The sequence below is a fragment of the Heptranchias perlo genome, chromosome 1 (assembly GCF_035084215.1).
Source record: "Heptranchias perlo isolate sHepPer1 chromosome 1, sHepPer1.hap1, whole genome shotgun sequence".
Taxonomy (NCBI): domain Eukaryota; kingdom Metazoa; phylum Chordata; class Chondrichthyes; order Hexanchiformes; family Hexanchidae; genus Heptranchias; species Heptranchias perlo.
In genome coordinates, this window is record NC_090325.1 from 138,609,006 (window position 1) to 138,622,249 (window position 13,244).

The 13,244-nt window shown below is 44.6% G+C and overlaps 1 protein-coding gene across 4 annotated transcripts in view; it reads right to left on the reverse strand.

Annotated features, from left to right (window-relative positions):
• lratb.1 (lecithin retinol acyltransferase b, tandem duplicate 1) overlaps nt 1-13,244 on the reverse strand; it is a 148,949-nt gene that overhangs the window by 42,632 nt on the left and 93,073 nt on the right. For all 4 annotated transcript variants that reach the window (XM_067991640.1, XM_067991617.1, XM_067991634.1 and 1 more), the window contains one exon: nt 727-766. In XM_067991640.1, the coding sequence (XP_067847741.1) occupies nt 727-766 (40 nt within the window). The remainder of the gene's footprint in view (nt 1-726; nt 767-13,244) is intronic.

The following is a 13,244-nucleotide window of genomic DNA, read 5'->3' on the forward strand; positions in this document are numbered from 1 at the left end:
ATTGTGGGTTTTAAAAAAATATTTACTTAATATTAATCTGTTTTGTTACACCTTGTGAATTGATCCTATACTTTACCATAGGTAGGTGCCTTAGAAAGAACCAATACTAAGGGTACTTATACACCGATGGTGTGCCATGGGCAGTAGGTGTGTAGTAGAAGGCACATTTTAATAAAAAGAAAGCAAACTACACGTCTCCGATGGTGCTTGGGACCTTCTACTTTGTGGAGTTTGAGAGCAGAGGTTGGAATTATATGGGTCTCTTTCTATTTGTTCTCCAAAGACAGTTGCTAGCAATAAAAATAGGAGAGCAGTATTTGAAGTTTAAAGGCTTCTACTTCAGTGCTACTCTCTAGGGTCCTTGGCACTTATATAAAAATGCCCGTACTCTCACGGTATGAGAAATGGCCACTAAGTTAATGCACTAGGCACATAAAAAGAATAACCTATTCTGGAATTCAATTTTCAGGCATCTTATAATTTGAAAGGAGGTCACTCTTGTTTTATTGAGTGGAGTTTAAAGTTTTAAAAAACCTACAAGTAGCATTTACAGACATTTGTGATCTGATGAAAATGTTAGTTTTTATAAAGTTAAAAAAAATTGCAGTATAATAACTTAATTTTCAGATCCCAATATGTATTAAAATTTTAGTTGCATAAATTTGTGTAATAAATCTCATGTCTGAACTAATCATATTTACATATGTGCCAAGCTGGCATACTCACACTTTGGGTCTTCCTCCAACAATTCCAGTTAGACCTGGCGCTGCACAAAAGAAAATAAAATATTTCTTTACAATCAGAATTTCTAACCACCAATACTGAAAGTCCTTCAGTTTCACGTTTGGTAGGCCTGACTTGCAATTGTTTGAACCAAATATTCACTACTTCAGAGCCACAAATTTCTGTGTCCAAATATGTCACTGTTCAAATATTACATATAAATAAATATAGATTAAGAAATTTTAAATTGAAACAATGACAAAATAAAACATATCCATCATAAGACAGAAATCCAAATGGGATATCATTTTATCATGTAGGCTTATGATGCAAAACTACAATACTTTTCATAGGTCATAATAAGAATAAAACTGGACGGACCACCCGGCATCGGACCACTAGGCACCGGACAGGACAAAGGCAAACCAAGCCCAGTCGACCCTGCAAAGTCCTCCTCACTAACATCTGGGGACTTGTGCCAAAATTGGGAGAGCTGTCCCACAGACGAGTCAAGCAACAGCCTGACAGAGCCATACTCAAAGAAACATACCTTTCAGCCAACGAACCAGATTCTTCCATCACCATCCCTGGGTATGTCCTGTCCTACCGGCAGGACAGACCCACCAGAGGTGGCGGTACAGTGATATACAGTCAGGAGGGAGTGGCCCTGGGAGTCCTCAACATTGACTCTGGACCCCATGAAATCTCATGGCATCAGGTCAAACATGGGCAAGGAAACCTCCTGCTGATTACCACCTACCGTCCTCCCTCAGCTGATGAATCTGTCCTCCTCCATGTTGAACACCACTTGGAGGAAGCACTGAGGGTAGCAAGGGCACAAAATGTACTCTGGGTGGGGGATTTCAATGTCCATCACCAAGAGTGGCTCGGTAGCACCACTACTGACCGAGCTGGCCGAGTCCTGAAGGACATAGCTGCCAGACTGGGCCTGCGGCAGGTGGTGAGCGAACCAACATGAGGGCAAAACTTACTTGACCTCGTCCTCACCAATCTACCTGTTGCAAATGCATCTGTCCATGACAGTATTGGTAGGAGTGACCACCGCACAGTCCTCATGGAGACGAAGTCCTGTCTTCGCACTGAGGACACCATCCAACGTGTTGTGTGGCACTACCACCGTGCTAAATGGGATAGATTCAGAATAGATCTTGCAGCTCAAAACTGGGCATCCATGAGGCACTGTGGGCCATCAGCAGCAGCAGAATTGTATTCCAGCACAATCTGTAACCTCATGGCCTGGCATATTCCTCACTCTACCATTACCAACAAGCCAGGGGATCAACCCTGGTTCAATGAGGAGTGTAGAAGAGCATGCCAGGAGCAGCACCAGGCGTACCTAAAAATGAGGTGCCAACCTGGTGAAGCTACACCTCAGGACTACATGCATGCTAAACAGCGGAAGCAACATGCTACAGACAGAGCAAAGCGATTCCACAACCAACGGATCAGACCAAAGCTCTGCAGTCCTGCCACATCCAGTCGTGAATGGTGGTGGACAATTAAACAACTAACGGGAGGAGGAGGCTCTGCAAACATCCCCATCCTCAATGATGGCGGAGTCCAGCACGTGAGTGTAAAAGACAAGGCTGAAGCGTTTGCAACCATCTTCAGCCAGAAGTGCCGAGTGGATGATCCATCTCGGCCTACTCCTGGTATCCCCACCATCACAGAAGCCAGTCTTCAGCCAATTCGATTCACTCCACGTGATATCAAGAAACGGCTGAGTGCACTGGATACAGCAAAGGCTATGGGCCCCAACAACATCCCAGCTGTAGTGCTCAAGACTTGCGCTCCAGAATTAGCTGCGCCTCTAGCCAAGCTGTTCCAGTACAGCTACAACACTGGCATCTACCCGACAATGTGGAAAATTGCCCAGGTATGTCCGGTCCACAAAAAGCAGGACAAATCCAATCCGGCCAATTACCGCCCCATCAGTCTACTCTCAATCAGCAGCAAAGTGATGGAAGGTGTCGTCGACAGTGCTATCAAACGGCACTTACTCACCAATAACTTGCTCACCGATGCTCAGTTTGGGGTCCGCCAGGACCACTCGGCTCCAGACCTCATTACAGCCTTAGTCCAAACATGGACAAAAGAGCTGAATTCCAGAGGTGAGGTGAGAGTGACTGCCCTTGACATCAAGGCAGCATTTGACCGAATGTGGCACCAAGGAGCCCTAGTAAAATTGAAGTCAATGGGAATCAGGGGGAAAACTCTCCAGTGGCTGGAGTCATACCTAGCACAAAGGAAGATGGTAGTGGTTGTTGGAGGCCAATCATCTCAGCCCCAGGACATTGCTGCAGGAGTTCCTCAGGGCAATGTCCTAGGCCCAACCATCTTCAGCTGCTTCATCAATGACCTTCCCTCCATCATCAGGTCAGAAATGAGGATGTTCGCTGATGATTGCACCGTGTTCAGTTCCATTCGCAACCCCTCAAATAATGAAGCACTCGGAGCCCGCGAGCAGCAAGACCTGGACAACATCCAGGCTTGAGCTGATAATTGGCAAGTAACATTCGCGCCAGACAAGTGCCAGGTAATGACCATCTCCATCAAGAGAGAGTCTAACCACCTCCCCTTGACATTCAACAGCATTACCATCGCCGAATCCCCCACCATCAACATCCTGGGGGGTCACCATTGACCAGAAACTTAACTGGACCAGCCACATAAATACTGTGGCTACGAGAGCAGGTCAGAGGCTGGGTATTCTGCGGCGAGTGACTCACCTCCTGACTCCCCAAAGCCTTTCCACCATTTACAAGGCACAAGTCAGGAGTGTGATGTAATACTCTCCACTTGCTTGGATGAGTGCAGCTCCAACAACACTCAAGAAGCTCGACACCATCCAAGATAAAGCAGCCCGCTTGATTGGCACCCCATCCACCACCCTAAACATTCACTCCCTTCACCACCGGCGCACAGTGGCTGCAGTGTGTACCATCCACAGGATGCACTGCAGCAACTCGCCAAGGCTTCTTCGACAGCACCTCCCAAACCCACGACCTCTACCACCTAGAAGGACAAGAGCAGCAGGCACATGGGAACAACACCACCTGCACGTTCCCCTCCAAGTCACACACCATCCCGACTTGGAAATATATCGCTGTTCCTTCATCGTCGCTGGGTCAAAATCCTGGAACTCCCTTCCTAACAACACTGTGGGAGAACCGTCACTACACTGACTGCAGCGGTTCAAGGCGGCGGCTCACCACCACCTTCTCAAGGGCAATTAGGGATGGGCAATAAATGCCGGCCTCGCCAGCGATGCCCACATCCCATGAACGAATAAAAAAAAATATTTAAACTGCTGTAATTGGAGCTATTCAAAGATGGTCATGATCTGTACCATTGCAATTTTCAAGCACCATCACCACACAACATCCATTTATTTAGCACCTAGGAAATAAATTGTGTGCCTTCAACACTAGTATCCCTCTTCTGATTTTCATGTACTTATGTGTTTTTTCCCCTTCAAAATAAGTGAAGAAATGTTAGATGTAATTCAGGGTTGTTTTTGAGTGGTCAGCGCTTATTATTTTGAAGATGTTGGTTCAGTTTTCTAGGTTAGCATGTATGCATGGGCCAAGTAGGACATCCAGTTGTGTGACTCTCGGGACTGATATGATGGAAGTGAGTTCTGGTGGAGGCCAGCAGAGTCTTAGGTTAAGGGCTAGGGCTGGGTCTCGGTTGTGGTTTGTGGTGCATAGGTAGCAGGGCCAGATGTTGAAGAGGCAGTTTGATTTACAAAAGCAAGAAAATTAAATAAAAAGAAAGTTAAGCTCGGGAACAGAGAACAGGCAAAGTTAGGTGCAGAGTGGAACGTAGGCTCCTTATGTCAGGTCCAAGGCTCGAAGGTCTAGACATACCACATCTGCGTGCCATAAATGTAGTGGCAGGTTGTGCAGGTAATCTCTGCCTAGAGACTGAATACTCCTTAATGTCTCCCTTTTTTCTCTCACTCATGCATATTAAATGCACACACTCCTTCAGTGAACTACAACACCAGACTTCCCACATCCTGCATAACTAGAACAGATAGGGCTTTCCCTTCACTCGGTATGCTCAGCACATAGCTGTCCCAGAACCAATCAAGATATGCTATACTTGTGTGTGTGAAGGACCCAGGTTGAATTCCTGGTCTGTACTGAGTTAGATTATTTCAAGCAAGCAGCAGTTAGCTTATCAAGGCTACAACAGATCAGTGTCTCAGGCGAGGTGGAAATCATCTAGTGGCCCCTGCTGCAAAATTACAAAATGCCAATGTGCGACTGTCTGGGCTCGTGTGAAAGAATGGCCACTTGAGTTAGACCCTGGAGGTAGGCTGGAACCCATGGAACCGACCTCCAGCTTGAGCCAGGGCCTTCAAGAGAGAAGGAAAGAAAAGTTTTCAATATGAAATGAGTTTCACTTGTCCCCTTTTCGCTTTTAAATCTAAACAATTTAAAAATATTTCTCATATCTATTAAGAGAAATTTTAGTTTTTAGTATCTTGCGCACAGCTTTGGAATTCTGTCTGAAAATCACTGAATGCACCTCACCTACAGTAATGTTCCTCTTTAAACACAAGCTTATAATAGAAGTGATCAGGATAAGGTAAACAATAACAGAGTAGGACTGAATTTTCCCAATTTGGGTTAGCTCCAAATTGATATCTAGGGCAGGGAAGAATCTTGATTTGCAAAATTTGCGATGAAGACGTCCCATAAATGATGCCATTTAAGCAGCACTCCAGACAGCGAGGAAACCTCTCCGGGACAGGGTTTAAAAAAAACACAAACCATCTGTGTTTTTTTGTTACTTCTTTTATGAATGAAATTGTTTATTTCATAACGACCTGCAAAAAGCCACATTTAATAGTACAAACCCTTCCATCTAGCTCAACATGTAAAACATTACTACCAGAAAGTATGGAACAACCTGAAGTTGTGATTCATATTGGATCCAGCAGTGGAAGGAAAGACAGGTCTTGCAAAGGGAGTTTGAGGAATTGGATGTTAAATTAAAAGGCAGGACCTCTGGGTAGTAATCTCAGGATTACTCCCAGTGCCACATACTAGGCCAAGTTAGGGAGAAGCAGATAAATCAACATGTGGCTATCCAGGTAGTGTAAATGGGAGGATTCAGATTTCTAGAGCATTGGGAAGAGTTCTACACAGCGGAAAGCTCTAAAGTCAGGGAAGGGTTTCACCTTAACAGAGCCAGAACCAATGTCCTCGTAGAGAAGATAAATCAAGAAGAGGTGGGGGAAGGGGAAAACCTTAAGCACACAGGGGAGGGTCAAGAATAAGTATAATGAAGGAACAACACAGTCCAATTAGAATGGATAAGCATGATATTGTAGAACTGTGGAATTGTACAGCACAGAAGGTGACAAACCTAAACCATGCCTCTGCTAGTGCTATTATGTGATACCACCCACCCACAGTAATTTGTGCCTCTAGCTTATCAATTTTATTCATAATATACTTTGTCCACTTACATACATACAACTTAAATGTCTGGTTTACGAATCTTACTCTCTTCAATCTCTCCTCCTTTTGATCGGGTTATTACTTTCTAGTTTTTTTTCTTTTGTCTTTCCTACATCCCTTGCTTCTTTTCTTTTCCTCTCTCATCTTGGTTTTTCCATCCCCTGCCATATTAGTTTAAACCTTCCCCAACAAACCTCAATAAATTTCCCAGTGGGGACACTGGTTCCAGCCGTCTACAAGTGAAGCCCATCATCCTATGTAAGCCTCTTCTGCACAGAACTGAGCCCATATGTCCCAGGAATCTGAACCCTTCCCTCCTACGTCATCTCTCCAGCCATACATTTACCTCCTTTATCTTACTATTCTTATACTGATTAATGCATGGCACATGGAGTAATCATGAGATTACTACCCTCAAGGCCTTGACCTTTAATTTAGCTCTTAATTCCTGAAACTCCCTTTGCAGAACCTCAATTCTATTCCTTCCTATGTTTTTGGTTCAAACATAGACCATAACTTCTGGCAGTTCTTCTTTCCAAATAGTATTTGCTCCATTATATCACTTATCCTAGTACTTGGAAGTAACATGCCATTTGAGACTCTGGGTTGTGGCTACAAAAGTGCCTGCCTGTTCCCCTGAATATGGAAATCCCCTGTTACTACTGCATTTTGGCACTTCACTTTTCCCCTTTTGGGAACCATTTTCTCCACAGTACCATGGTTTTGTTTGTGGTTACCCTCCTTTGAGTTGTTGTCATCGCCACAGGTATTCAATACTGATAACGATTTGTCACTTCAACACTCTCAGGGGGTCCCCACACTGCCTCTTGTCTCCTCTCCCTGCTGATGGATGGTCAACCATTTCCATTCATCATAAACTCGTTCTGCCAGTGAGGTCACCACATCCTGGAATGTGCATTCCAGGAACCCTTCAGCTTCCCGTTTGTGACAGAATGTCCCCAGCTGCTATTCAAAACCAGAAACACTGAGTTTGAGAGTAAGCAGTCAAAGACACTTCCTGCATGTGTGGTCATCCTGGACACACAAAGTATCCAGGACCTCTGACACTGCAAAGGTACCAAGCATCATGTGTCTCAGCCATCCCCCATACTAAACAAAATTATTTTCTCTTATCTTAAAAGTTTATTAAAATCAAAAACAACTTTAACTTTTCACAAACAGCTTTAACCCAACTGCATCTCAAGGCTGACCTCTATAAACTCTATATTGTACTAGCACCTCGCTGCTCAAAATTCAGGTTCTAACAGAAACTTGCCTTCAACAAGACTGGGAATTAAATATTTCTGGCTGGAACATTTTCAGCAACTTGCCAAAGCTTCTTCGGCAACACATCCCAAACCTGTGACCTCCACCACCTAGTAGGACAAGGGCAGCAGGTGCATGGGAACACCATCACCTCCCAAGTTCCCCTCCAAGTCACACACCATCCTGACTTTTATCACTGGGTCAAAATCCTGGAACTCCCTACCTAATAGCATCTTCACCACACGGACTGCAGCGGTTCAAGTGGAAGGCTCACCACCACCTTCTTAAGGGCAACTAGGGATGAGCAATAAATGCCGGACTTGACAGTGATGCCCACATCCCGAGAATGAATTAAAAAAAAAAATAATTTTAGAACATGGAACGCTCAGCTGCATCTATGTCTTCCCTCCCCCTGCCACCTGATTTCCCAGTGGCCTTCACATGTTTCCCGCCATTTACTCTGTTTGAATGGTGGATGCAAGGGACACCTGTTGGGCCCAAGGTTCATTGGTCACCAGGACGGGACAAAGCAACTTTCATTGCTTGCACGGGCCCTTGGACAACATGGAAGTTTTTCCACAAAATTTTTTTTGCTAGCATCTCAGGGGCAGTAGGCACTTGAAGTCTGCTGTATCATAACTCTGTCCTCTTGGTGCAGAAGCATGGCTACTTCTGTGGCAGGCAGAAGCCCCGCCCCATTGGAGATGCTTCCAAATCAAAGTGGACTGGAAAATCCCGGCTGACAGCTTCAATTGAAGAACTAGTACTGATACAGGCATGATGGGCCAAATGGCCTCCTTCTGTGCTGTGATTTCTGATACAATGAAATGTCCCAATAAGTTCCAACTATAGGCCTGCATCCCCTCTTCCAAATAACCTCGTAAATAGAAAAACAAAAACAGACAAAAAAAAACAGGTGCTCTACTCCAGCCCTGGTCAGGTCCAGTATTTCTCAGCGTAGTTCCCCAGCGTTCCCTAACCCAGGAGGGAAGTTGGGCCCAAAACATTTCCCCCCTATTACTTACATGTGAAACTACTTTATATTGAAAGCAAATATTTTTCCTTCTTGTTTATTCCTGAACTGTGTGGGCAGTGCTTTCTATTCAAAACACTTCCTTCCAATAAAGTTACCACCCTCTTTAAGCGTTGAGCAAAAAGAAAGACACAGTCATTTGTTTCTGTGTTTTCTTTTCATATAACAATTGAAGGAAATACATGCTGTGTGTTGTATGGTAACAGCTGACAATCTTGTTTCAATATTTAGACAATATGCTCATTAAAAGTAAATGTCCATGTGGAGTGTCAACGAACAGTCACTGCTATATGACCCAGCGGACATTCTGGAGTCACTCAAGGGTCAGTGCTTACTTTCTTTTGAAACATTTTGAGGAGAAACAGGCTTCCAAATATTTCAAGAACATTTCCAGGCTTCAATGGGGACTTCTAGGTACAGAACAATAAGACAAATTTCGACATCTTTTCAAACGGACTATTTTAAAATTCCCAATTTATTCCCCTACTACTGAAGTAGTAACTTATCCAGGATACAGTTCCCATGGGCACTCCTCAAGCCATCCAATACCTCAGTAAACTGGCTATTATTCATATGTGACCTCAGACACCGAGTGGTAGCAGGCTTTCCAACCATGGCAAGGGGGTGCAGGGGCTCAAAGCAAAGTCTGATCCTATTCTTAAATTATATCCATACACACACTTTCCAGCAAGAGTCACTGGATTGTGGTCAGGAACTGAAACCTTGGTTGATTTTCCTTTTTTTAAACCTGGTGACACTGAGGCCAATTGTGGCACATGAACCATCACTACAGCTCCCATTTCCACGGACTGTGGTACCTTAGTACCAATAATCTCACAAAAAGAACACTATAGGAGCCAATATGTATTCCTCTCACCCCAAATTTATCTCCTCCCCTCCTGAAGAAAGTGGCTCATACTGGGCATTGTTCCATGGGGGACAGGCACCATTTAGTACTTCACCCCAAGTAGTCATTCGTTATATTTGACCCTCTTGCCAAGTAGGAGATTCTTTCTCCCAGGCACATGCGGGTGTTGGCACAGGGAAAACTAGAACTTGAATTAGTTAAGGAATATTTGGCACTCCTGCAAACTATAAAGAGATACTTCACATGGGCAAATTCATTTTGATTTTTCACTGTGCGAAGGCAAAATATTGTGTGCACTGACCTTACTGTCCAGTAAAACAAATTTTAAAAAGGTGTTTGTAGTTTACAATTCACACAAGATGTTGCTTTATCACTAATAAACAACATTTTATTGCATCTCCCCTCTCCCAAAGGAGTTGATTGCTTGCCAGGGTACAGTTCTGCAAGTGCTTCATCCAAGTGGCCATTATTCATATGTCAGTTTTCACATTCAGTGTCAGCAGGCTATTCGACTGTGGAGCCCATCATAGCAAAACCCAGTCTTGTCCTCACCGATGTTCACCCACGGCCATTTTCAGCATGGTTCGTTGGATAGGAGCAAGAACTCTTGGCAATTTCCCCTCCATAGCCCAGGACACTAAAGCAAATTGTAATGCCCCTACAGTCATCACAGCTGAGATCGGCTAACTTAGTACAGGTCCTTTCTAGACTATTTGGCTCAGCTACTCACTCAATAAACACGCTGAACCATCAAAGCAGCTACAAAATGCACTTAGCAGTAGTCAGTTTCAAGTTTGCAATGCTCCATCAATACCAACAATTGCACTGAAAAGCAAAAACAAAAAATGCTTCAAGAAGAATCTTCCCATAAATGTTTGCAGTAATTAAACTGGGAGTAGGGCTTTTAGCTGACTAATTTACATTCAGACAGTCTCAGTGGAGGACAAATGCCTTTTATCATGGTTTTTATCGCTTGGGGGAAAAAAAGCCTGAAATCCTGGATCTGACGTGCTCAGACTTATTCAATTCTTTACAAAATTTAAACAAGATTATTCTTGACTGTTCCAAGAAAAAAATTCTGGCAAGTGTTTTCAGCAGTCTCATAATTAGGATACAATTAAAGTGAATAGAGCATTTTGGAAAGAAAATGCCACAAAGTGAATCTTATTGGTCAGATGATCACTTTAGCTCCGCACAGGATTATCTTATTCCATTTAATGGTCATCTGCTGGCTCAAGTGAGGGACATTGCATAATGCTGCCGCAGTCACGTTGGCCAAGTTATACAGGTCATGTGAAGCTGAATGCTCCCGTAGCCTCCAAAACCTAGAAAACCATTGTGCACACTTTATGCATGGTGGTGCTCTGAATTTCAGAGGAAGCTCCAGACCATTGTATAACCTAACTGTATGCAGGCAAAACCTACCTACCACCATGCTTAATAGTTTCCAAACTAAGCTACTGAGAAAGACAGAGCTGGTGTTTGTCTGCTATGGAGTGCACACTCTCTTCACTTACTCAAGTCCAGGCCGCTTAGATGCAACAGTAGGGCTTAGGGATCACCAAGTGTGCGCAGGAGTACTACTGGAATTTAACCAGCTAAAACCACACAGCGTGCCAGACCACTGGTAAGCTCCCCACTCCAGTTAGGGCAGTGACTTGCAAGCAATCTGCCAGCTCCAGTGGCAGATCTACATCTTCAGGACCTATTATTGGGCCAGGCTGGCAGGTCAATCACCACAGGGCCTTGGAGTACAACAAACCTGCCTGGTACAGCTATTGTACCATGAAGGGTTGACCTAGTTCCAATTTTCCATCATTAGACATGATCTCTTGCAACCACCTCAGGCTCAGGGACCCCACTTACCTGCCCTCCAAGAAAGACCATCATTAGACAATTGATAGTTCTGATCACTGTACTACAGCAAGGATATCCAGGTATTGGAGTCAGTGCAGAAAGAGGAACCAAACTGATAAGTAGCTTAAGATATCTGAACTATAAGGAGGTGAAATGCTTAAGACCATTTTCTTAGAAAAGAAGACTTAGCAGAGATATTAATCAAGTATGCAAGATTTTTAAGGGATAGATAAATTGACTCCCAATATATTCGAGATTGTCACAAACTCTAGCATCAGGGGACAAGTTTAGAAGAGGGAAGATGCACAGACAGTTTGGATTTAATTACCTTATACAAAGGGTAGTAAATGTATAAAATGCATTTCCCAGGACAACAGTGTGGAAAAATCTAAGAGAGAATTGGAGAGATATTTGATATGCATTAGTTTTTTAAGAATTAGCCAGATTGATACTAGATTGATACCCAGTCCTGTATTTTTCTACATTCCTATGCTGGAATAAAGGAATTCAAGCTAATTAAAGTACAGAATAAAAGCTGAGTAGTTTAATCAGCTCTCTGTCCTCGATCCCAGCACAGAGTGTACTGGATTATTCATTATAGCCTGATTTATACTTCTTTTGCTGATGTATTGCATTTACCGAAAAGGACTCCATAGAACATTCAGATCTTACTGGAAAAAATTGACGTGTGAATTTTCTCTCTTAGGACAGTTACAAATGCTGGAGACTTTAAATTCTGAAACTTATTCAGTGAGACACTAGAAGCATTTTCAAATCATCACAGAATTACAACACGGAAACAGGCATTTTGGCCCAACTAGTCCATGTTGGTGTTTATCCTCCACATGATCAACAGTCCTACTAAAACCATATGTCCACTCTGTTCCCATATCTCTTTAGTCCCCTTTCCTTCAACCACATAACTAACCTATTCTTAAATGTTGACATAGTCTCTGCTTCAATCATTAACTCTGGTACTGCATTCTTTGCACAATGGGGGTAATTTTAACCCCCAAGAACGGGTATGTTGGGGTGGGTTAGTGGTTAAGATTACATCTTTTTGGAGCGGGACCGCATCCCGGCTCCAACTCGCCTACTACCAGGTTTAACCCAGACAGGTTCATATGCTTGCACACAACAGACACCAGGAAGTCCCGCCCCAAAAGCTTAAAACCGGCGGACCGATACTTAAAGGAGCAATGTACTTCATTGAAATACTTGAGGTACTTAATTCTTTGTGTATTGGAAAACTTAAATGAATTTTACCGTACCTGTTCGGGTTTCCCATCACTTCCAATTCACATCAGGTGAAAGCAGGCGGGAAGGGCCTGGTCCATGAGGTAAGTGCCTTTATTGCACTGCTTGTGGGCTTGGAAGAGCAGGAGGACTTCATTCAGGCCCAACAAGCTCACCTGGCCAATAGGACCCCCGCGATCACTGACCTTCCTCCAGATGGTGGCCCCCCACCTACCTCAGATTCTTCACCCGACCTCCGATCTCCAAGTTCCGGCATCAGAACCCCCCTCCCCCCACCCCCACCACCGATCTCCACCTCCCGACCTGTGATCTTCTCCCCGACCCATCCAACACCCTCCCCGGCCCATCCGACATACTCCCTGGCCACCCAGAACTTCTCCCCATCCACCCCCTCCACGATCTTCACCACGCACCACCCCCGATTTTCTCCCCGCCCATCCGATATCCTCCATGCCCCCCCAAAACTTCCCCCCCCCCCCCCCGACGATCTTCTCCCTGGCCCATCTGATATCCTTCCCGGCCCCCCAGAATGTCTCCCCCCCCCATACCCCCCACGATCTTCCTCACACATCCACCCCTTTCCCCCCGATCTTCTCCCCGGCCAATCCAACATCCTCCCCGGCCCATCCGACATCCTCTCCGGCCCATCCAATGTATGGCTGAGGCCTGCTACTGCAGGCCTTCCTGCCTGACAGCGAGTCAGCCTGTCAATCAGGCTGGCTGCTTGGCACCAAAGCCTGGAAGT